This window comes from Mirounga leonina, unplaced genomic scaffold (assembly GCF_011800145.1).
Source record: "Mirounga leonina isolate KUSES-001 unplaced genomic scaffold, KU_Mleo_1.0 Mir_91, whole genome shotgun sequence".
Classification (NCBI taxonomy): domain Eukaryota; kingdom Metazoa; phylum Chordata; class Mammalia; order Carnivora; family Phocidae; genus Mirounga; species Mirounga leonina.
The window spans coordinates 49,932,446-49,959,120 of record NW_023270839.1 but is presented as its reverse complement, the minus strand read 5'-3'; the positions used below and the strand labels follow the sequence as shown (position 1 = coordinate 49,959,120).

The following is a 26,675-nucleotide window of genomic DNA, read 5'->3' as shown; positions in this document are numbered from 1 at the left end:
AAAGAACCAAATAATAATTTTCTAAATGAGGACCTGCACTATGCTCAGTCAGCAAAGAGAGAACTCAATCTTTTTTTTTTTTTGCTAGAATGTTTTTTTTTTATTTTATTCTTATGTTAATCCCCATACATTACATCATTAGTTTTAGATGAAGTGTTCCATGATTTATTGTTTGTGCATAACACCCAGTGCTCCATGCAGAATGTGCCCTCCTCAATACCCACCACCAGGCTAACCCATCCTCCCACCCCCCTCCCCTCTAGAACCCTGTTTGTTTTTCAGAGTCCATCGTCTCTCATGGTTCGTCTACCCCTCCGATTTCCCCCGCTTCATTCTTCCCCTCCTGCTACCTTCGAGAACTCAATCTTTTTAAAAACTAAATCCTCCATATGTGATACTTTTCTAAGTAGAAGACAACATACTGTTTTCCAAGATTTGCAACATGGCTTGATATAAAACAGGTTGATCCACACAAAACTAGATAACTGGAACAGCCATTTCCCCAAATCCTGATGTAACAGACATTATTATTTTTTTTTTATTTTTAAAGATTTTATTTATTTATTTTTAGAGAGAGTGTGTGCACATGTGTGAATGGGGAAAGGGGAAGAAGGAGAGAAGCTGACTCTCCACTGAGCAGGGAGCCTGATGTAGGGCTCAGTCTCACCTGAGACCATGACCTGAGCCGAAATCAAGAGTCTGACATTTAACCAACTGAGCCATCCAGGTGCCCCATTACAGACATTATTTTAATCTTTCCATCCTCTTACATATTTTATTTTGATAATGTGGTTTAAAATGATACTAGAAGGACTACTTCATTCAAAAATGGCAAGTAAGGCAATGAAGATAAGCCCTCCCAGTGAAATCAAAAAAAGGTAACATTTAAAAATATCCTTAAATGAATTAAAATTACCAGAGAGAGAACTGTAAGTCAAAATCCAGGAGGAGGTGAAAACCAAGAGACAGAAGCATAGCCCTCAAAGCTGCTTTTGCTAATCTATGAGAAACATTTACAGAATGATACAAGGTAAACCATTCCAAGCAAGACTCTTAAAAATTTCATCCTTATGGTAAGCATGAAATTGAAACTGGCCAATCAACCTACTTATGGCCTATGTTCAGGACACCGTTGTGGCCTTGGGAACCTTAGAATTTGAACTTGGATTAAGATGGTTCCAGAAACACTGGTACTCTTATCACCTAACAAAAGTAAATGAAAATATTTCCAGATGAAGGCACCATTATATTAGGTCTCAAATTATTCTTAAAAATTGTTCAAATACAATAACCCCAAAACAAATGTAAATAATTTTAAAAGACTGAAGTTATACAATTTATCTTCTCTGACCACAACAGGAGGAAATCTAGAAAATTCACATATATGTGGAAATTAAACAATACGTTCTTGTACAACCAATGGGTGAAATAAGAAATCACAAGGGCACCTCAGACCTGTTGGAATGGCTAAAATCAAAAAGACAAGAAACAAGTGCTGGTGAGGATGTAGAGAAAAAAACCCCTAGCACCCTGTTGGTTGGAATACAAACTGATGCAGCTACTGTGGAAAACTACATGGAGGTTCTTCAAAAAATTAAAAACAGAATTACTGTATGACCTAGTAATTGCACTACTGGGTCTTTACCCAAAGAATATGCAAACACTAATTCAAGAAGATCTATGCACCCCTGTGTTTACTACAGCATTATTTACAATATCCAAATTATGGAAACACTCCAAGTATCCATCAATAGATGAATGGATAAAGAAGATGAGGTTAAATACACAAAATGGAATATTATTCAGCCATAAAAAAGAATGAAATCTAGCAATTTGCAACAACATGAATGGATGTAGAGGGTATAATGCTAACTGAAATAAGTAAAAGAAAGAAAATACTGTATGGTTTCACTCATCTGTAGAATTTAAGAAACAAGGGAACAAAAAAAGGTAGAAACAAACCAAAAAACAGACTCTGAAGTTAGTGAACAAACTGATGGTTAAAAGAAGAGAGGTAAGTACAGGATGGGTGAAACAAATGAAGGAGATTAAGAGTACACTATATTGTACATCTGAAACTAATGTAACACTATATGTTAATTACCCTGGAATTAAAATTAAATAATTGCCAAAAAAAAAAAAAAAGAAATCACAAGAGAAATTAGAAAATACTTTGAAATAAATGAAGATGAAAACACAAATATACAAAACTTATGGGATTCAGTGAAAGCAGTGCTCATAGGGAAATTTATTTTCCTTAAAAAAAAAACCCCAAAAACCAAAGACCTCAAATCAATAATTTTATGTTTTAAGGAGCTAGGAAAAGAAGAGTAAACCACAGCCAAACCATACTCTTTTGCCAACCTAAAACTAAAGGAAATAAAGAAAATTAGAGTGGAGATAAATAAAAATAAAACTAGAAAAATAGAGAAAAATCAATGAAGCCAAAAGTTGGTTTTTGAAAATATCAACAAAATTAACAATACAATGTTACAATATCCTTAAAATAATAAAAAGGATTATTAAGAGTTTACTATGGTCAACATGTACTAGGATATATGCCAACAAGTTAGATAACCTAGATGAAATGGACAAATTCCTAGAAACATGTAAACTACTAAAACTGACTTAAAAAGACATAGAAAATCAGAATAGATCTGTAACAAGTAGAGTTTGAATTAGTAATCCTAAACCTCCCAGCAAAGAAAAATCCAGGACCAAACAGCTTCACTGGTGAATTCTACCAAACATTTAAAGAATTAACACCAATCCTTCTCAAACTCTTCCGAAAAATAGAAGTAGAGGGAATATTACCTAATTCATTCCATTAGGGCACTATCATCCAGATACCTAAGCTAGACAAAAACATCACTAGAAAACTGCAGACTAGTATCCCCTGAATATAGATGCAAAAGTTAACAATTACAAGTAGCACTCAATGAAAAATTAAGGGGTTAAAAAGGAAACATCATAAGAAAGAAATTGGAAAAACAATAGACAATGTAAACATACACTCAAAGACATAAAATACTGAGATTATCAGAGATAGATTATTGACATAATTATATTTTCTGTGTATAAATAAAAGGTAAGTTTGAAAACATCTGTAAAGAACAAGAAATTTTACGAAAGGACATAGCAGATTTGAAAAGTAGGCTTTCTAAACAGAGAAAATAAAATACTGTGATTAAAATTAAGAAATTAATGGACGGTTTTAAGAGCATATCAGAGACAACTGGAGAGAGAATAAAGTACAAGAACAGAGAAACTAGGAAAAACAACTGTATTTATAAACCTTTGACTTATGATAGAGGAGATACTAAAGAACAGTAGGGAAAACTGGTCTTTTCAATAAATGGTGCTCAAGAAATTCAGCATCCAGCTGGGAAAAAGAAATGAAATTAAACCTCTGCCTCACAATAAATAGAAAAATTAATTCCAAGGGGATAACAAACTAAAAGAAAAAACTATAAAACTTCAAGATGAATATATAGAAAAAGATCTTCTTGACTCTGGAGTAGAAAAATAGTTTGTGAAGAAGAGCAAAAATTATTAATCGTAAAATATTGATAAATTTGTCTATATTAAAATTAAGAACTTCTGTTCATCAAAGGAGCCAAAAGAGAGTAAAAAGACAGCTGAATAATAGGAGTAAATACCTTTAATACATTTGAACAAACTAGAGCTGTTGTCCAGAGCATACAAAGAATTCCTACAAATTAGTAGTTGGGCAAAAGATTTGAACATGCAAGTCAAAAGAGAAGAAATTCAAATGGCCAATAAATATGAATAGGTGCCTAAATCTATCTGATAACAGAGATTCACATTAAAACTATACAACTTAATACCCACAAGATTAGCAAACATTAAAAAGTCTGGTAATGCCAAGTGTTAGAAAAGAAAGGAGCAACAGGACTTTTATACTCTCCTGGTAGTAATGTGAATGGGAAAACAAGTTAGCATTATCAAGAAAATTTAAAGATATACATACCTCATGACCCAGGAATTCCACTCCCTAGAGAAATACTTGCACATGAGTATCAGGATACATGTTTAGAAGCATACTTTTTCATAAAAACAACCAAGTGCCCATCAATGGCAGAATGAAGAAGTTATCATTGTAGTAAGTGGTAAAACAACACAGTATAGAGCAATGAAAAAAAACCTCTACAACATAAATTCCTAAATACATAATCTTGATAGAGGCAAGACACCAAATTACAGACAGTAGCATTCCATTCCATAAAGTTTAAAACCAGACATGTTTAAACTAACATATATTATTTACAGACATACTCTTAGGGGATAAAACGATAAAAGTAAAATAAAGTCAAAGTAATAGTTTATCCAAATATTAAGAGAAAGGTATGAATGGCAAAATAAATATGGGTAGCCAGAGGGCTCTGGGATGCAATGTTCTATTTTTCAATTAATCACTGGGATTTTTGCTGTTATAATTATTCATTATTCTGTGCAAGTGTTAATTTATATAATCATAATAGAAAATACCACAAATTGTGTAGAAAATGTTCCTATAAACTAGCACTGTCAATATTCATCAAGTTTTTATTTTTATTTTTTAAAGATTTTATTTATTTATTTGACAGAGAGAGACACAGTGAGAGAGGGAACACAGGCAGGGGGAATGGCAGAGGGAGAAGCAGGCTTCCTGCGGAGCAGGGAGCCCGATGCGGGGCTCCATCCCAGGACCCTGGAATCGTGACCTGAGCCAAAGGCAGACGCTTAACGACTGAGCCACCCGGGCACCCCTCATCAAGTTTTTATAACAAATTTATTTGCTTTTAAGAGAATCCTTTTCAGGGGCACCTGGGTGGCTCAGCTGGTTGAGCATCCGACTCTTGGTTTTGGTTCAGGTCATGATCTCAGGGTTGTGGGATCAAGCCCCATGTCAGGCTCCATGCCCAGCGGGGAGTCTGCTTGAGATTCTTTCTCCCTCTCCCTTTGTGCCTCCCCCTGCTCACTCACTCTCCCTCAAATAAATAAATCTTTTAAAAAAATAAAATTAAAAAAAAGAGTCCTTTTTATAAAGAAGCCATAATAAGTGATTTCAGATGAGATGACTAAAACAGTGTGTTTTTATAAAGGCAAGCCTCACCATCTGAAAAATAATATAAGCTATTTTGAAGTCATTATCTAATTGTTTTGTTTTACTGAGATATAGTTAACATATAATAAAATGCACATATTTAGGTGTCCAGTTTGATGAATTTTGGCAACTGCATACATCTATGTAACAACCATCTAAAACAAAATACATAAACACTCCTTCCTTTATGTTCTTTGTTTCTTTTTTTAAAATACAAACCATGTATAGATTAAACCTTTGTCAGATTCTTGAAGTAACAATGAATTCCATTTTTCTTACACTCATCTTTTTTTTTTTTTAAGATTTTATTTATTTATTTGAGAGAGAGAATGAGATAGAACATGAGAGTGGGGAGGGTCAGAGGGAGAAGCAGACTCCCTGCTGAGCAGGGAGCCAGATGCGGGACTCGATCCTGGGACTCCAGGATCATGACCTGAGCCGAAGGCAGTCGCTTAACCAACTGAGCCACCCAGGCGCCCCTCTTACACTCATCTTCTAATACACACTAGCTGAAGAAGGTATAAGAAACATTTTCATTTTACTTTGGACTACAGGATATATTTGTCACCTTCTGACAAAATATCGGTGTCCTATAAGCTGTTTACATTTATTTATCAACTGTCATGAATACATAAATAGAGAACATAATAACGTGAGAGGATCAAAATTAGAGTTTTCTATGATAGAATTCTTCAACTGCAGAATTCCAGCTGAAAACAAGAGAAGCAAAACCAAATGAAACCATGAAATTTGGAAGACAGGCAGTGTCTAGCCAGACCTGAACACAATTTTCTGAATACAATTAGATTGAAAAAGCTCTCAGGGATGACTGGTTTTTCTCCTCTGAGTCTAGGCATGTGTTAAATAGCCACAAACCTCAGTTGGCAAAAAAGCAGAAAAAAAAGGGCAGGGTTGGTAAGAGCTTGTACCTTTCTACCTTCCACAGTTATCTGTTGGTGGAATTTTGCAAGATAAATTTCAAAAACACCGAAACATGGCAGGGTTTACTAAAGGTATCAAAAAGTCAAAGATTTGACATCTCTCAATTCAGTTCAAATTATGATTGCTGTCAGCTACGTGGTTTGCTTATTCAGCTTCAAGAGAATCACAGCTGAATCTCTACGTTTGGCAGGATTAAAAAAAAAAGTCAGAAAACGCAACTGGAAAAACTCCATGTCCAATCCATCTGCTTAAACTGTTTACTTATACTAACAGCATACAAATGTCTCATGTTACTGATAAACCACAGAAAGCTTCTGGGATGCTGTTACTATCCAAATTCAAATGTAATGTTCATCATCACAGAGTAATGAGAAAAGTCAATGAAAATACAAATCATGCTCACTTGGGTCAAATTTAATAAAATGGCACAAACAAGGAAAATGCCTTTGCATATATAAGAATGTTTTAGAAACTCTTATTTGAAATAATTAAACATTTCTGCAACAAAAGGGTCTTTGGAGCAATTTCTTTTAACTTGAATTTTAGGGTGCCTGGGTGGCTCAGATGGTTAAGCGTCTGCCTTCGGCTCAGGTCATGATCCCAGGGTCCTGGGATCGAGTCCCACATCGGGCTCCCGGCTCAGCGGGGAGCCTGCTTCTCCCTCTGACCCTCTCCCTTCTCATGCTGTTTCTCTCTCGCTCGCTCTCTAAAAAATAAATAAAATCTTAAAAAAAAAACTTGAATTTTAAATGTAATTTCATTGTGAAACATACATACAGAAAAGTGAGAAAAATGAGAAAACATATAAGTACAATTTGAAGAATAATTATAATTTGAGTATTGTATATAATTGCCATCTGGTCAAGAAAAAGAAGACTAGAAGCACTCAAGAAGCCACCTACATAAATCTTCCTGATCACATCTCCCTCCCAACTCTCTGAATAATCATATCCTGATTTTTATGAGAAATATTTTCTGTCTTCTTTATAGTTTTCCCTTCTATGTGTATATTCCAAAACAATATAGGTACTTTTGTCTATTCTTAGACTTTATATAACTGGAAATGTAACAGTGTCTGTATGTATGTACATGTTTGTATATATACACATGTACACATGTACATATATTCATACATATATTTTTTTTGGTGACTTGTTTTGCCCACTAAACATTCTGAGATACATCCATGTTGTCACCCATAGCTGTAGTTCATTTTTATTGTTGAATAATATTCCATTATACAAACATACCATAATTTATATATTTAGCTGTTGATGGATAATTGGGCTTTTTTCCATATATGGTAATTATAAAAATGCCACTGAACATTTGTATATACGTCTCCTGGTACATATATGAATTGCTGTCTTAGGGTATAGACCTACAAGGAAAATATGATGTGTATGCTTGTAACTTTAGTCCATAATAACAAACTCCTTTTTAAAATGGTAGTACCAACTTATATCATCACAGTGTGTGAGAATTCCATTGCTCTAGATCTTTGCCAATAGCTGGTATTTTCAGTCTTTAATTTTTGCCATTCTGATAAGTGAATCATAGCATCACACTGAGTTTTTCGTTTGGAATTATCTGATTACTAAAGAGATTGACACTCTTTGCATTTATTTATTGGCTATTTAGATTTCTTCTTTTGGAATGCCTATTACCCTTACCTTACTGGCTATTTATTTCTTTTTCTTATTAACTTGTAAGAATTCCTTATATACTCCCGATTCCACTTCTTCATGAGCTATACATATAAAGATCTTCTTCCATTCTATTGTCTTTTTACTGTTTTTCTGGTAACTTTTGATGCACAAAATTTCTGATTTTTAATTCAAATTTATCAGTTCCCTATATAGCTAATTTCTCTTGTGTCCTTTTCTTGTCTTGGCAAAACCCCGAAGTGAAGAAGATATTCTTTGTTATCTCCTAAAAGTTTGTTTTTACTTTTCACATTTAGGTCCCTTTGAACTTAACTTTTTGATTATCATGATGTAAGGTGGGGTCAAGTTTTATTTAAAAAAAAAAAGAATATTCAATCATTATAGCATCATTTACAAAAGGGACCATACTTTCCCCTAATGCTTTATAGTGCTTCCTTTTTCTATATATACATAACTGCCTCACATCGTGCATTAAGCATACTATATATGAATTTAATTAATTATGTTACATTCTTTTCTGCCATCTTTGTTCCAACAACACATTATCTTAACTACTGCAACTTTATAATAAGTTTTGATACCTGGTAGAGCAAATCCTGCCATATTATTGTTTTTCAACAGTGTTTTGGCCATTATTGGTTCTTTGAAATTCTGTATTTTAACTTTAGAATCTGCATTTCAATTTCAAGAAAATAAAGTTTCAATTGCAAAATATAAAGAATTTTAATTGTGAATGCATACTGAATCTACAAATCAATTTGTGATGAAAAGATATATTACTATAGTGAGGGTTCCAATTCATGAACATGATTTGTTTACTCCTAGATACTTAGTATTTTGATGATGATATAAATAAAATTGATTTTTATATACTATTCTTGTATCCTAGTAGACTTGTTAAACTTACTAGTTTATGATATTAGCTACACTTTTATTTTAGATACAATCTGTGAGATTAAGGAAATTGCATTTTATTCCTTGTTTACAATCATGAATTGATTTGATACTGAACTTACCAAATGCTTCGGCTGGATCTTTTGCGATGATCACGTATTTTTCTCTTTTCTTATATTAATATGATAAGCTCTGATTTTCCAATATTAAACCAAACTTGAATATCTTGAATAAATCCAATTTTGTTGTGATATACTATTCTTTTTATACATTGCAGGATTTTGTTTGCAAAAATTTGTTTAGGAATTTTGAATCTAAGTTCATGAATGAGATTGGCTTGTAATTTGATTTTCTCCAGTTTCATGATAATGTCTGTAGATGTAGATTTCTTTTTATTTTCACTGTTTGGGCTTCACTGGGCTTCTTGAATCTCTGGGTTGATTTATAAGTTTTAGAAAGTTCTAAATGATAATCATTTCAGGTAACTGTTTTTGCCCTGTTCTCTCCTCTCCTCGTGGATAATTATACATAAATTAAACACTTCACTATATTTGATATGCCTCTTCTAATCTTTTCTGTATTTTTCATATATTCTCTCCATGTTTTAGTCTGGATTCCTTCTTAGGGCTTAGAATTTACTTATTTTCTCTTCAGTGGGTTTATTTTGCTGTTATGTGATGTATAGTTTTCTTAATTTTGATTACCAAAATGTTCAGTTCTTAAATTTTTATTTTCTTTCAAATGTGCTATATTTTTAAAAAAATAATTAATACTTATATCCTTGAACATAGTAAGCATAGCCCCTATTGGTCCGTTTCTACCAATTTTTATCCATGTTATCTTGCCCCTTTATATGTTTAATTACCTTTCTCTGTCAGACATTGTATTTGAAACTTATTTTGCTGAAGTAATTTGAGACTTAGGTTGATATTATCTTCCTTCAGAGTAGATTTCCCATTTGCTTCTATAAGCACCTGGAGGTATTAGCAATCCAAGATCATTTTACTTTTTTTACAGCAACTGTGATTTTTTTTTTTTTTTTTTCAGCCACCCAGATGATCTGAAGTTGAGCTGTGGTCTGTGCAATGACTGGCATACTTCCAATCTACCCTCTCACCTAGTGCAGCCCTTTAAGATCTCAACCCAAAACATGGGGGTTTTGCCACAGTCCCTACCATTGATAGTCCTAGACTACAACATTTTTAATCCACAAGTTCTGCAACAATGTCAAAAATATTACTTAGCTTCTCATCCACTTCTTTTGGATCACCAATTGTACCCAGCCCCAAAATGCCATGTGTCCAAATCTCAGCCCAGTAATTCTTCACTACTTTGTTAGCAATTCAGTTCCAGTTTATATTTTGTCTAGCTTTAATAATTGGCATCAGTAGAACTGCTCTGATTTACCTACTCTGTCCATAACTGTAGATATTTTCAAGCCTTTTATTTCCTTAAAAGATAAGAAACAGGGTGCCTGGGTGGCTCAGTTGGTTAAGCGACTGCCTTCGGCTCAGGTCATGATCCTGGAGTCCTGGGATTGAGTCCCGCATCGGGCTCCCTGCTCGGCAGGGAGTCTGCTTCTCCCTCTGACCCTCCTCCCTCTCATGCTCTCTGTCTCAAATAAATAAATAAAATCTTTAAAAAAAAAAAAAAGATAAGAAACATAGTTTTATGATCTGTAACTGGTATTTACAAAAAAGCCTTGCAATTCTAGTTTCTGCTTGCTATTACTCATAATGATTTATTTACTTTTGCACCCCCTCTTTTGGACTGTGGCTATTTGTTCTTGTAAAATTATTTGACAGAAATTATCTGAGGCCTAGGAAAAAGGTATCTTCTTTAAGTGAGGACTTGCATTTCCTTCTGCCAGTTCCTAGGGATACCACTAATCAGTCTGGGATTACTTTAAATTCAATTCCCCATTTGAAATGATACAGGTGATGTGAATTTGGGCTGCAAGTCTACTCCAGGGCTGGATTATAGTTATAACTTCTGCACTATGCCAAGGCACTTTCTTTTGCAGTCTCTGAGAATGAGGTAAGAGGGTTCATGATTGTATCACAGAATAGGTTATGGTGGTCTTACCTTTGTAAACAGAAAACCTATTAGATGTCATAACTTAGGCAGCCCTTAATCTTTTACTTTTGTTCCCCATCCCATGAGGCTTGCAAATCATAACTCACATTTGCAAGCCTGGCAAATGCTCTTGGGGGATTCAGTTATAACTGAATACAACTTCCTAAATTCTTGGTTTTTCTTTGGCCTGGTAATTCTTCCATTTCTTCTTAGCAATTTGATGCTTTTAAGAAAGTTACTTTAAATTTTTCCCAGTATTTTTATATGTTTTTGATGGTAGAGTGGGTGCAAGTTCTCTAGGCTGCCATATTTCCTACAGAATTGGGTGGAGTTTGTTAAAAACTGTAACATATGCAACACAGCTTACAGACTCTTTATTTCTAAACAGAATCTGAGAACCCAAAAAGTCAGAAGGGACCTGACACAAATGGTAAGTACTACAATAGGCATGTTTCCTCAGTTTCCCGATCTCTTTCATTACAAGAGTGTTTTTGTGCATCACAAAGTTTAACCTGTTAGCTCTAAAGTAGTTCTCAGAACTTTAGAAAAAGTATCTAAGGAAAACTGTATCAAAGCACTAACAGAAAACATCAGTGTGTTGAGATCTCAATTAAGAGGGTAAAGACCTCAAGACTGATCTCTCACCATTCCTCAGGAAGTGCTTGCCCAAGTTCCACCAGGCCCACCCTTGTCACTTCTAGGCTGTCTTCAAATCCTTCACTGGGTACTTGGCTTTGGTGCTAATGATTTTGTTACTTCAGGCAGTTTTCCAAACAAAAATGAATGGTTATTTACAATTTCTAGACTGAAATCATAAATATCAGCTGAATTCTGAAATGTCAGTATAACTCTATGAACAGAATTCCACATAAAGTGAGTCTGTCTTGGCTAGGTAAAAGGGATTTTCGTTATAAAAATAGCAAAAGGATCTTACTGTAGGTAAGTTTAGACTCTCAGGTGGTCCTGCAGTGTATACTCTGAGGACAGCTTTACAGCAAGGTTTCTGACACAGACCATTTAGACTGGAGCCAGACTACATTTTTCTCCCCAAAATTATAAGGAATCAGTGGTATTCCAGTAAATTGCCCCTTTGTGAATGAAATAACTTTACTTAAGATTTTCATACTGAATACCTTTCTTATACAGATCATTTTACCTTTTCCTCAAAAATTCTGTGATTACTTCAATCTAAAACAATATTCATGAGATAAGGTGCACATAGTGGTATCTTCAAGTAAATCCTTTTTAGTTCAAACACAAAATACCCTTTATAAAAATAATCAGTATGTGCTAATTTTAAAATAGAGATTTTTCCAAGGTATATCAAACCTCCAAACATTTCCATCTAGCACATGTCTGACAATTACCAGTTTCTGAACTCTCTGACACTCTGAAAGGGATGTGTTATCCAGAAGAACTGACTCTTTGTGGCTCTGCCACAATGCCTCAGTGAATATGCTGCTCTCAGTTCCTACAGAGGATTGCACTGTCTGACGCCAAAATGCAGCTGAACACTATCTTGTGAAGCTGGTCATTCATATGCCTGAGAACCCAGTAATTCCACCCCTGAGGCATATGCCCTAGACAAGAGCAATGATTCTCAAAGTATGATCCTTGGGCCAGCAGCATCAGTGTAACCTGTGAAATACAAATTCTTAGGACCCACTACAGACCTACTGAATCAGAAACCCAAGGTGGGGTGTACTTTAACAAGTCCTAAGTGATTCTGATGTAGACTAAAGTCTGTGGAGAAATTTGTTCATTTGCTCTGATACAGGAATGTTTGAGCAAAATTGCTCACTTTCTTTTCTCTTTCACACACACAAACCCATACACATTCAACCCTGAATGAATTCAATCCTGGAAAACAATGTCTGTGTCAGGAAAATGGATTAAAAAACTGTGTTATTAACACAATGAAGTACTCCCTCACAACAGAGAAAATAAGTGAAAAACAGCTACACTTATAAGCCTAAATAAAACTTAGAATCATAATTTTGATTGAAAAAAATCACAGACATCTACAGTATGATATTTCATATAAGTCAAATACAAGCAAAACTAAATAATATATTACTTAATACATTTGTAAATGTGATAAAGAAATAAAGCTATTAAAAAACAAATAAAAGATATCCCTTTAATACTGTACAGTATTTCCTTCAAAGGGAGCAGGGATGGGAATGGGGGTGGAAGGATCACACTGGGAACCACAGATGTGCTGGGAACAGTCTAGTTTTTAAGTTGGGTGGTGAATTCACAGCTATTCATTATATTTAGGTTATTTTTATCACTACATTATTTTGTGTATCTCAAATATTATAAATTTAAACCCAGAAAACAAAAAACAAAAAAATGCAGATAATAAACAAAGATGTCATTACATCAGATAGAAAAATTAGAAACCAACTAAGTGATATAAATTGCATAAACTGTGATATGTTCATTTGGTTACAAGGAATTTTTAAAGACATGAGAAAATATTTATGATAAAATCAGCCGGATAAAGTAATGTGGGAAGTGTACAATAAAAAGATAAGAAAATGTAATAAAATGTCAACAGTGGGTATTACAGGGAGTTTATTTCTTTTTTGTATATTTAAAATTTTCTATACTGAATAATAAATACTTTAAAAACAGTAAGGAAATTGGCGCTTTGTGGAAATCTGGTTGTGATTCATGAGTTCTATAATTCAAAGTTTTACATTTTCTGCCATAAAATTGTACACCTTTATTACTGTGATTCCATTTAAAATAATTTTGTTTTGTTTGTGTGGCAAAAAATATGACTGATCCAAAGATCATATATTTGCTATTGAGGATTTCAATTAAAATGACTGAAAACAACATCAGTTTAATTAAGAATGAAAGGAAAAAACATTGATCAGTGGTTGACCAGCTTCTGGAAACACAGAAGAAATGCATAAATGAGAGTCAGTCAGCCTTATGGTCCTATGTCCTGTCATAGTGAGAAAGAACCACAAATATAAAGACCAAGCAAGGCAAGAGATTAGTTACATACCTTTTTTTCCAATATTCTAGTGATCTCTCCTAGGGTCCGATCTAAAGCAGAAACTTTATTGTTTGCCCATGGGCCACTGTCTTGTACTTGTAGTTGTTTTAGAAGATCTTTAGCTAATCGCTGAAGCCTTTAATACAAAATGAAAGGGAAGAATGACTTTAATGAATTAGACCATAATATTTCATTTTCCTAAACATTTTGAAACAAAAGTTACTTTCATGATTGTATTAGAAACTGCTTCACAGAGCAGCTTTGAGGAGCAACAAACAAACCACTCCTCAGGCTGAGACTACTTTATATTCATGAATACCAACCTAGTTCTCATGGCACAAAATAGAATTAGAGGACAGTACTGTCCATCCACAGGATTAGCTAGAATAACAGCTACCATCAGTTTCTGTGTGACATTTAAACTAGAATAAAATTGCAGATGGGGAGAAGGTGAGACTATAATGGCAGAGAAAATGAGTATAAGAAACTCAACAGGTTTTCATATTTTGATTTAAGTCTTCAGGGTAGGCTTGGATATTATGTTGTAAGCCCTGTAAACTCTCAAAATGTCAAACTCCCCATGTTTCAGTTTACAAGCCATTTGGGGATTGCCTGCCACTGATGATGTCATTTACTTAGCAGAGCAATTATTTGCTTTTCACCAGGAAATAACACACATTACTTAGACTGTGGGATTCTTTCGTGAGTGAAGTGTAATACTTCTTTGTAGCCCTTCCTTCTTCTGTTTCATGTACCTCATTCTGAGCAATCCTCTCCTCTCCACTTATTTGCTTAAGTAGCCCACCAACAGATATTCACCAGACACATTCCCAGATCTCTCCAATTCTCCCCTATACATCATTCCCGTTGTCTCACTTCCATTTTAACCCATGATAGATTCTGTAGGCCATCATTATAGTCACTTTCTGGTAAATATGAAATATTCCCTTTCTGTTGTTCTGTTTGTCACTCCTACTAGCCAAACCCCAGCAGTGGTAATAGTCACTAATGTTTAACTCTTTCTGTAGGCCAGCACCATTCTCAGTGTTTTGATGTATTAATTTATTTTAGCTGGATAATCTCTGATCTTGGTATGACTACACATTCAGGATCTTACTGAATCCATCTAGTCTGCTCACTCTCCCACTCTCCACAAAGACTTGCTCCATACATTATCCATTCTCTTCAAAACCCCATCATTTCCTTTCTCCCTCTTGCTTTCAAAAGAAGATCTTACACTTCAGAATGAAAGTGGAACTACTGGAACAAGAAAATTCTCACTTTCTGCCACAAACTCTACAAACCTATCGTATTTCACCCATATTCTCCTTTGCTTCTCCTGTTACAATCAAGGAAGACTGATTCCTCCCTTGTAGGGCTAATCCTGCCACACAGACTCTGTACATGAAGTCTTTCTGGATCAAAATCACCCTCTTCTTCTTCCCCTTCAGTGTCTTTGCAAATACTCTTCATTCATTCCTTCTGAAATGTTTCCCTCAACTCCACATTATCTAGAAAATTTCTACTTACCCTGAGTTTTCAGCTCAAACATTACTTTTTCTGATTTGACTAGTTTTTCAAATTGCTCCTCACAAGTCTTCCCCATGCAGAGGTTTGCAACAAAATTTTCTGCAGTGATGGGAATGTTCTATTATCTGTAGTGTCCGCTATGGTGGCTGCTAGCCAACTGTGGCTATTAACAGAGGAATTGTTATTTGAAGTATAGTTAGTGTGACTGAGGAGCTGAATTTTAAGTTGCATTATTTATTTACTTATTTATTTATGAGGGAGTGTGCAAGCGGCGGAGAGGGGTGAAGGGCAGAGAGAGAATCTTAAGCAGGCTTCCTGCTCAGTGCAGAGCCCTTAGCGGGGCTTGATCTCACAACCCTGAGATCATTACCTGAGCCAAAATCGAGTCAGACGCTTAACTGAATGAGCCACCCAGGCGCCCCTTATGTTACATTTAATCTTAATAATTTAAATAGCCACATGTGGCTAGAAGCTATTATATTGAACAGTACAGAAGCACAGTCTTAACTTTATGAAAGAGGGCTCCTGTCTACCCATTCACTGCCTTATCCACAGCACCTAACATGCTACCCCTAACATAAGTGCAGTCAACAGATATTTAATGATGAATGGACTAAGAACTAATTTCTTCTTCACTTTAATCTTAATAATATCCATAACTTCATAGGTTACAAAATACATTAATGTACATGATCTTATGTAATCCTACGAAAACAATGTCCATTAGTATTATTCCCATTTGAAAAATGAAGAAACTAAGGCTCAGACAAATCCAATGACTTTCCCAAGGTCTCACGATTGGTAAAAGTTACAACAGGGACTCAATTTGATACTCAAATCTCATGCTTTTGTCTCCAAACAATATTAATCAATTCAAATAAGGACATTTTATTCACAAATAAATAATTTTTCCTTTCAGAGCTTTTGAATATCGGAAGTAATTAATGTAATGTACCTGACACCATTCAGGAGTAAAGTAGACATTCAATAAATGACCAACTATTATTACTATTCATTGACAGAGGGTCTCAATCTAACAAAAGGAAAAAGGGAGTATAAAAAACACAAAAATAGAATAAGAACAACATACTTCTTTTCCCTTTCAATCAAATATGGGCTAGAGTCCCATCCGATTAAAGTTACTGACCTTATCATGTTGAAGAATATTGGCAGCGAACTTTATCGTGTGATAGATAAGTAGCCACTTCAGCTTTTGGCTGAATAAAGCCTGCACACCATGTAACTAAATATCCAGCCATAGCCATGGATGCATATGAATCTAGCAGTATTCTTACCAAGAATGGTCACATTCCACTGAAAACCAGGGGTACTTAGGGAGGCACAAGGACCATTTTAATTCACAGAATACAAGAGGCTTATATTTCACCCTGAGGTAAATCAAATCTGGGATTGATATGAACCTACCCTTCAAGGAAGAATGCCAAATCAAGGGGATGCTTTGGTAACATGAGATAAACCTCCGTTTCATTCCCTGCTTCTACAAAAGTACCACAAATAATATAGCCGCCCTCAAGAAAAAAGCATCAGATTTTGATTCATACAATGAATACTTATAGACTGTCAGGACTTAGGCCCTGAAAATTATATTTTCCCTACAGGGGAAGAAAAGAAGCCGTTTGGAGGGTGCAATTTTTAACAGAGGAATTGTTATTTGAGTTACTTCTGGCAGAAAAATTTTCTAGCATGAAAAGAAAAAGTAGAGGCTTTGTAACTCCTAGCCTAGAACATGAGAATTATCTGTCAGATAAAAAGCTTTGTGGAGAATGCTGTAAGGTCAAATACTTCTCAAAACTTAAACAAATTCCCACAACAACTCTAACTTCAACTATGTCACTGGTAAACGTGAAACGTAAATATATTTCTGTAAGGAGCCCTAATCTGTTATCACAGTCAAGTTTTGGGTGGTTCATTAGGATCACTGGGATGATTTGTAAAAATGTAAGGAGACTGGGTCCACTTTAGTAAATGCTGCTGTTTAGTATGATGGACAGGAAGACATAAACACATTAACATTTTTTTCTTTCACTTCCTCTACTTGAAAGGTATACAGTCTAAACTCAGGGCAATTGGTTCCCCTTCTATTTTTAAATAATATGTTCAAGCCTTTATTTCAAAAGATAAGAGCTTAATCAAAAACTAATGATGTATTGTATGGTGACTAACATAACATAATAAAATTAAAAAAAAAAAGAGCTTAAGAAATCCCTATATAAGATGAAAAAATCCATGTACATACATTGCCTCCTACATTGGACACCTTTCATTTTTGCCTGCCAGCATCCCTTCTCATAGAAAAAGAAACCATCTTTCCCTTTTAAGGAACCACCTTGCCTTCACATTATATGGGTGTACTTGATGTGCTCAGTGCTATCAGGATGTTGCTATTCCCAGGCCCTCACTCTCAGTGGAAAGAGCTAGGAAATGTGTGTGTATTATTTTATAAATAAATATAAAAAATATATATCTCATATATATCCCTACACATTTACATCTATATTTCTATTTTTATATATTGGAAAATACAATTAAAACTAATACCTATAATTCTATTCGCTAGAGGGTCTTTCTACTTTCCCTGGATATTTTTAACTCTTCTCCAACAGTGAGCAATCTGCCTTTCATCATTCTTAATATATTTATGTATTTGACCAATACCCTACATGTAACATATCACCCATCTTTGTTTTTCTTTTTTTTTTTTTAAGATTTTATTTATTTATTTGAGAGAGAGAGAACGAGCAGGGGGAAGGATCACAGGGAGAAGCAGACTCCCTGCTAAGCAGGGAGCCTGCCATGGGCTCGATCCCAGGACTCCAGGATCATGACCTGAGCTAAAGGCAGACGCTTAACTGACTGAGGCACCCAGGCGCCCCCCCATCTTTGTTTCTATATGCATGCTATTATGTCCCTGCTTGGGCTCTGACTCCCCAGTCTGGGCTGTTTTGCTTTCTAACCCTGCTTGGGTTTCAACAGCCTTTGTCAGGCTTCCCTCTTCACTTGGGCTCTGACAGATTGTGCCAGGATGCCCTTCCACAGAGGTGCCCTCCTCACTCTGTCTGACTCACCACACCAGGCCATGGTGCCCATCTTCCACAGAAGCTCTCTTCTCTCTACTTGGGCTCTGAGCCTCCACATCTGGCCACCCCTCTTATCTCTGCATGAATGTCCACCTCAGTCAACTCAGATTCTGCCATCCCTTACTGCACCACTGCTACCTCCAGCCATCTTGCTGGTGCAGATGGCTCTTGGGTTCTCTCATCTAACAACTTCAGGATTAAATTTTTCTGGAAAAGGGAGGGGTAATTGGAGGAAGAGAGAAAGAATCATTTTCACTTATTAGCTAGAATAATTTAATAAGGAGACACTTCATCTACTATCGGGTTACCAAGTTCAATCAGTTATAATAATTTTCCTTTTGGAAGCTCAAATTGTCCTGTCTTTGTCCAGTAAAAAACTCTTAAATTGGTTACTGATTCCTTTGGAAAAACACTAGCAGTCTTTGAGAGCTTTCTTGCCATCTCGTTTGACAGGGCATTTGGGTCTAGAATTAGGCATTTTTCTAAGACGTTCTTGCTTCTTTTAGTGAGAAGTGATATTTGAAGTCCCAAATCAATGAGCTCACTGTTGATCACTGTTTCTAGGCCTCTTCAGTGGACAAAGCTAGGAAATAAATGTGTGTATACACACATTCATATATAAATAACATGTATAGATGTGCATGTACACACACACACACAAACATATACATAACACTTTCTGAAAGATAAAATACCTCATAAATTCATATAATTCAAATTCAGTCCTGCAGGAGTGTTACCTGATCTGCTCTATATCACATCTATCTCCTTTCTTACAAACTGAGGATTCAGCTTCTCAGGAACATGGGATAAAAGAATTTTAGTTTCCTCGAAATCCTGCCATTTGCAACAACGTGGATGGAACTAGAGGGTATTAGGCTAAGAGAAATAAGTCAATCAGAGAAAGACAAGTATCATGTGACCTCACTGATATGAGGAATTCTTAATCTCAGGAAACAAACTGACGGTTGCTGGAGTGGTGGGGGTGGGAGGGAAGGGGTGGCTGGGTGATAGACACTGGGGAGGGTATGTGCTATGGTGAGTGCTGTGAATTGTGTAAGACTGTTGAATCACAGACCTGTATCTCTGAAACAAATAATACATTATATGTTTAAAAAAAAAAAAAGAAGATAGCAGGAAGGAAAAAATGAAGGGGGGGAAATCAGAGGGGGAGACGAACCATGAGAGATTATGGGCTCTGAGAAACAAACTGAGGGTTCTAGAAGGGAGGGGGGTGGGGGGATGGGTTAGCCTGGTGATGGGTATTAAAGAGGGCACATAGTGAATGGAGCACTGGGTGTTATACGCAAACAATGAATCACAGAACACTACACCAAAAACTAATGATGTAATGTATGGTGACTAACATAACATAATAAAATAAAATTAAAAAAAAAGAATTTTAATTTCCATAATATCCTTTACTTTATCCCATTTTATATGCACAACAGACTCAGAATAACATTACTAATATCATTACCAATATAGAGAATGGTTAATTTATTAGCATGTTTTCTTCATATTCACCAATATTTTTCTTATACTATAAAATTATGAGATAGTTATTATGTAGTATTCTTTTTCTTTTGGCCATCAGTTAGTCCTAGTTCTATAAGAAACTATAACTTTTCTGTTCATCACTAGTCCTTAAATTGATGCCTTTTTAATAATTTTGATTGTCTAAAGTGATTTTTAAGATTTAAGATCCTCTAGAAAAAAAATGTGGGCCAAGGATTTTGCAACTGGCAAAACTGATTTTTTAAAAGATTTTATTTATTTATTTTTGAGAGAGAGCAAGAGCAGGAGTGTGCGCAAGGGAGCGCACAGAGGGAGAGGGAGAGGGAGAAGCAGGCTCCCCGCGGAGCAGGGAGCCCGATGCGGGGCTCCATCCAGACCCTGGGATCATGACCTGAGCCAAAGGCAGATGCTTAACTGACTGAGCCACCCAGGCGCCCCAGCAAAACTGATTTTTGAAGGCAAAAAATTACCAACATGCAAGAGCAAGGCAACACTGTTCACGTGAGCCCTTCCAGAAGAACCTACTGGAAAATGAGGTTCAGGTGCTTTTGTCAAATTGGTTCCCTATACTTTGCATTGAAAACATTAGTTATTTGGGGGTTCTTGTCCTTTCTTTACAACTGCTATCCCAGTTGTTTCTTTTTGCTTTCTTTCACACTAATGTCAATACCATGCAGGTCTTGTGGCTGTTTGGATTTACTTGTTTTTTGGATTTCTTGGAGCTATCTGGTAATGTTGTTTTTTGGTAAATGATGCCATGGGTTTTTGGTTTTAACTATTTATCTGGTTTCTATTGAGGATTTGGAGACACTGAAAAATTATGCTTCTATTGCTACTGTGATTTTTTTCTAGGTTTATAATTTAAAGGAACACCCTGGTTACCCAGTGGCCAACAGACTGTAGTAAGGAAAAGCAGAAGCAGTGTAAGACTAATTAGGAGGCTACTACAATAATCCAGATGAGAGATGATAATAGGTTAGACTAGAGTAGTTACTATGGAGGTAATGAATAGTGGTCAGATTCTGAATATATTTTAAAGATAGAGCCAACAGAATTTGTTGATGGACCAAAAGTGAAGTGAAAAGAAAGAGAATAACTTTAAAGATTTTAATCTCAAAGGATGGACTTACTATTTCCTAAAGATGAGCAAAAAATATGAGGGGTAAGGTTTGGGAGTAAATTTCAGGAGTTTAATTTTGCACATGCTCACCTGAGGGGTCCAACTGAACAGATATCCATGTGGAAATACTAAGCAGGAAGATGGATATATGAGTCTGGAGTTCTGAGGAGAGGGCTGGGTTGGAGTCATATATTTAAAATCCATCAGTGACTAAATGTTTAGAGTCATAAAACTGAGTAAGATTGACAAGGGAATAATTCTGCATTTGAATTCTCAGGACAAAGGCATGCTAATGTTGGAGGTCAAGGAGACAAGAAAGAACCAAGGAAAAGATACTGAAAAAGAGCAGCCAGTCAAGTAAGAAGAGAATACAGAGAAAGTTCTGTAATAGGTTGTTACATTAAAGGACCCCCCTAGGGGCGCCTGGGTGGCTCAGTCATTAGGTGTCTGCCTTCTGCTCAGGTCATGATCCCAGGGTCCTGGGATTGAGCCCCGCATCAGACTTCCTGCTCTGCAGGAAGCCTACTTCTCCCTCTCCCCGTCCCCCTGCTTGTGTTCCCTCTCTGGCTGTCTCTCTCTCTGTTAAATAAATAAAATCTCGGGCGCCTGGGTGGCTCAGATGGTTAAGCATCTGCCTTCGGCTCAGGTCATGATCCCAGGGTTCTGGGATGGAGCCAGACATCGGGCTCCCTGCTCGGTGGGGATCCTGCTTCTCCCCCCTGCCTCTGCTTCTCCCCTGCTCATGCTCTCTCTCTCTCTGTGTCTCGAATTAAAAAAAAAAAAAAAAAAAAAAACTTTACAAAAAAAAAAAAAAAAAAAAAAAACTTAAAAAAAAAAAAGGCCCCCCCCCCCCCCTTGAATTATGTCTTGCTATCCATGACTTGTATAGTCTCCTACAGTGACTCTGGACTTGGTGAAATGACTTGCTTTGGCCAATGGGACATAAGTAAGCAAATGTAACACAAGCAGAGGCTTAATAAGATGTGATATCCCATATTAATTCAAAAATCCGCAACAGAACAAGCAAAATGAACTCAGCATCATATTAAAAGGATTATCCCCATGACCAAGTGATCTTTCATCCTTAAGAGGGCTGACCCAGTCTCCTTACAGGGCAATCACAGCAGAGCAAGAAAGTGAGGTTGAAAGCAGAAGCCTCAAGACTTCTATGGCCAAGTCTTGGTTATCACCTATTGCTTCCACAGTAGTCAAAACAAGTCAAAAGGCCAGAACAAATTCAAGAGGAAAAGAAAGAGAGTCCACCTCTTGATGGAATAGTGGCAAAGTTATATTATAACACACAGGGCCATGCCTCCAGGAATGGCTCAACTTCTTCTGGCTATCTTTGTAAACACTATCCAACCATCATATATTAAATTTCCTCAAATATTTGAATCTGTTTCTAGATTGTTTTTAAAAATCTCTTCCAACAATTTACATTTTTATTCATATGCCAATGCAAAACTATTTTAACTACATAGGTATCATTAAGATATTATTAAATATCTGTTAGCACAGTCCTACCTCATTCTTCTTTTAAATTTTTTTCCAGAAATTCTCATTTATTTTTCCATACATTCTTTAAAATTATTCTATTTTTTAAAAGGTAGTTGTTTTATTCAGATTACATTTCATTTGTAGGAGAATTTAGAGAATTTACTATACCATGTTTTCTATCCAAGAGTATAATTTGTTTTTCCATTACGTAAGTTTTCTTTAATACCCTCTGTTAGCATTTTAAGGTTTTTAATTTTTATGGAGCCTTCATATTTCTTGTTAAGTTTATTTTTTATTGCTATTATAATGATATTTATGTTTTCTAACTGATTGTAAGAAAAGAAAGTATTAATTTTGTAGCCTGGATGTTGCATAAACGTAAGGTAAGTTACTCACCCTCTGTAAGGTTTAGCTTCCCTAATGAAATTCATTGAGTTATTGTTAGGAATAAAGGAGTCAACACAAGTAAAGACCCTTGAATGAGGCAAAGGTTCAGTAAACATTACCTATTATTAATATTATCACATTTGGTGATCAGCCACCTTACTGAATTGATTCTCTAATTTCTACTAGTTTTTCACTTGATTCTCTTGGGTTTTCCAGACATACAATATCATCATAATCTTGATAATTTTGTTAACTTCTTTAATATTTTACAAAGTTTTTTCTTTTAGAATGGCAATGACTAATAGTTTCAAAACAACAATTAATAAAAGTAATTTTCTGATCGGTTATGTCATTTCTGACAGGCAACAATATTTCTGTTTTAAATGTAAATAATTGGGGCGCCTGGGTGGCTCAGTTGTTAAGCGCCTGCCTTCGGCTCAGGTCATGGTCCCAGGGTCCTGGGATTGAGCCCCGCATCGGGCTCCCTGCTCCGCAGGAAGCCTGCTTCTCTCTCTCCCACTTCCCCTGCTCATGTTCCCTCGCTCGCTGTGTCTCTCTCTGTCAAATAAATAAATAATCTTAAAAAAAAAAAAAAAAACACCTTTAAATGTAAATAATTGCCGCATTAAAATGCTATAGCATATCTACACCAACCACTGGTTATAGATATTCCTCAATTTGTGGCAGTTAAGTTCTTTCTTTCTTCACTATGAAAAACAGTATTAAAATAGTCATCTTTGTATATAAATATTTGGGCACATTTTGCATTATTTCCCTCAGCAGCCTAAAGTAGATGTTCTAAGCTCTGGATTCACATTGCCTTTCAATAAGACTACACTGACCTGCACTCCCATCGGCAGTGTTTCTGAGTACCTCCCTCACTGCACCTCTAACCGGTAATATCTTTGAGAGAAGCAAAACGATGGTGGTTGTGTTTAGCTATTGTGTAGTTAAACTAACAGCCAGTGGTGGAGTCTAACTCCTCATCTATCAAGTGGCCCTGGCCATAAGCCTGAACAAGACCTCCTCAGAGCAAGAACCAGCACAGGGCTGCCAGAACCTATTCTGTTAGAGCAGGATTTTTCTACCTGGGCACTACTGACGTTTGGGATGAGATAATTCTTTGCTTCAGTCTTGCCTACTGAAGAGTGTTTAAGAGCATCCCTGGGTCTCTATGCACTTGATGGGAATAGCACCATTTCTCCCAGCTGTAATAATCAAAATATGATCAAATATCCCCAAGCACCGCAAAATTGTCCCCTGCTGGAAAACACTATGTTAGAAGAATGAAATTCTAGGCTTCAGATATAAAGCTTAGGGTCACAGGAATACAAGTTCAGATAAACTTTTATACAGGCAGACATCAGTAAGATAAATAAAATGCAGAGTAAAATACTCACTTTGCTTTATAAGGTGAGTCAGATCCAGAATTTTTTGTTTCTATTAAGCTCTCATATTCCTTGGCCCTGAAGAGAAAAAAGTTTTATCACTGTTAGTTATTGTGCTGCCAATTTTTATAACAAACTAAAACCCTGATTATGTTTTTCCTGTTCCAGTATTAGAAACATTAGTGTAACACTTTGATTTCTGAGAATATTTCTTTAAAATACTACAAATGCTATCAAAAAAGATTAAAAAATAAATATTTCCTCATAGAATAAAGAGGAGCTTCATATAAACATTTCTCAGTTTACAGACCTGGTATAGAATGGGGCTTATTTTTCAGAAATATTAAAATCGTGATAATTAAATTTGAAATCATATTAAGTTTCTATAAGACAGTTGAAATGGCTAAACATCCATATACCTTAAGAGGTATATAATACAAAATTGAATACAAGAATAGTTATTTACCATTAGAAATAATTTAAAAGGCAGTGGAAATGACTAGACACTCAAAGATTTATCTTCTTTTGTTTTTGTTATTTATATTTGCTAAATACTGAAAGTCTAGAAAAATCTTAGATAACATTTCTCTGCCACTGTCTAACTAGGCTCTAGCTTGCTTGAACCAGTAGGGATAGCCATCAACAGTTAATCGATTTAACATAGGTGTCACTATAGCAATCCCTTAATATTGACTTAATTTGTAAATTTCTCTTTTTGAAAGAAAAAGAGGAAAATACTAATTTAAATTTCATCTGCTCACCCAAAGGGTCCTAGTCTCAAAGAATTAGTCTAGTGACCTATGAAAGAATTAGTCACAATGTGTATACCAATCTAGACTGCAATGAAAAAATAAGTAATACTTCATAAAAAATCATGAAAGATGCAAATTGCAACAGCTCTAATAAGGAAAAAGCGAACTAGCACAGGTTAAACATGGGAGCAAAAGAATAAATTAGAGTTAAATTATATATTGTTGTGACCTACACATGCTCATTGCTATCAGCCAAAATATTAAGGCATATGAAAATGGGGAATAACCACTTACAGTGGCAAATAATTGTGAACTTGGTCCTTAGTTAAGATGGCAGAGGAGTAGGAGACCTAAATTTCGTCTGGTCCCAGGAATTCAGCTAGATAGGGATCAAACCATTCTGAACACCTGCGAACTCAACAGGATATCAAAGAAAAGAATAGCAGCAACTCTCTGAACAGAAAAGCAACCACTTTCTGGAAGGTAGGACGTGCGGAGAAGTGAATCCAGGCGATATTGGAGAGGACAGATGGCGGGGGAGGGGGCCTCCGGCGGCCACTTCCAGACAAGTGATAGAGCAGCAGAGCACAAAATCGGAACTTTTAGAAGTCTGCTCCGCTGAGGGACGTTGCTCCAGTGGCTACGCTGGGGGTGTGGAACCATTGCTGGGACAGTGTGGTCTCAGGACCCTTGGGGTCACAGAAAGACCGGGGGTGCCTGAGTGCAACAGAGCTCCCAGGTTTCGGAGTGGGGAAGCCAGCTGCAGAGACAGAGCCGAGGAGTGGGCTCTCAGCTCGGGGTTGCCATAAACCGTGATCCGCGGCACAGTCGGGCCATTGCTCTTCCAGCAGGGACCCAACAAGCAGCAGATCTGGGGAGACTCCCCTTCCTCCCCCGGGAGGAGTGGCGCTGGAGACTAGGACCCTTTGGGTGAGCAGATAAAATTTAAATTAGTATTTTCCTCTTTTTCTTTCAAAAAGAGAAATTTACAAATTAAGTCAATGTTAAGGGATTGCTAGGAGTGCTAGGGATCTGCTGGGTTTAGAGACTCCACATGGGTCGGGTGCCAGAGATAGAAATGCTTGGTCACAGGCCGGGTGAGCACGGAGTGCGGCCGGAGACCGGGGAGACAGGAGTGACTGACGGCTTTTCTCTGGGGGCTCACTGAGGAGCGGGGCTGAGTTTCCGGCTCCTCTGGGGCAGAGATTGGGAGGCCTCCAAAGCCGAACGGAAAGCTTGCAGGGAACAAAAGCTCCGGAGAGCAAACCCGTGCAGAGACTTAGCCCACCCCGCAAGGGCGGTGCAATTCCACCTCCGGCAAAGACATTTGGAAACCACCGCAACAGGCCCCTCCCCCAGAAGATCAGCAAGAACATCCAGCCAAGACCAAGTTTACCGATCAATGAGAACGGCAGAACTCCAGCACTAGGGGAACATAGCACATAGAATTCATGGCTACCCTAGGACCCAGCAATTGCACTATAGGGTATTTACCCCAAAGATACAAATGTAGTGATCCGAAGGGGCACCTGCACCCCAATGTTTATAGCAGCAATATCCACTATAGCCAAACTCTGGAAAGAGCCCAGATATCCACTGACAGATGAATGGATAAAGAAGATGTGGTGTATATATATATATAATGGAATATTATGCAGCCATCAAAAAATTGAAATCTTGCCATTT

The 26,675-nt window shown here is 36.4% G+C and overlaps 1 protein-coding gene across 6 annotated transcripts in view; it reads right to left on the bottom strand.

The window, feature by feature from the left end:
• Nucleotides 1–26,675, bottom strand: part of SCAPER (S-phase cyclin A associated protein in the ER) — a 486,665-nt gene that overhangs the window by 189,588 nt on the left and 270,402 nt on the right. For all 6 annotated transcript variants that reach the window (XM_034993780.1, XM_034993784.1, XM_034993785.1 and 3 more), the window contains 2 exons: nt 24,250–24,315; nt 13,709–13,835 (listed from right to left, as the gene is read on the bottom strand). In XM_034993780.1, coding sequence (XP_034849671.1) covers nt 13,709–13,835; nt 24,250–24,315 — 193 coding nt within the window. The remainder of the gene's footprint in view (nt 1–13,708; nt 13,836–24,249; nt 24,316–26,675) is intronic.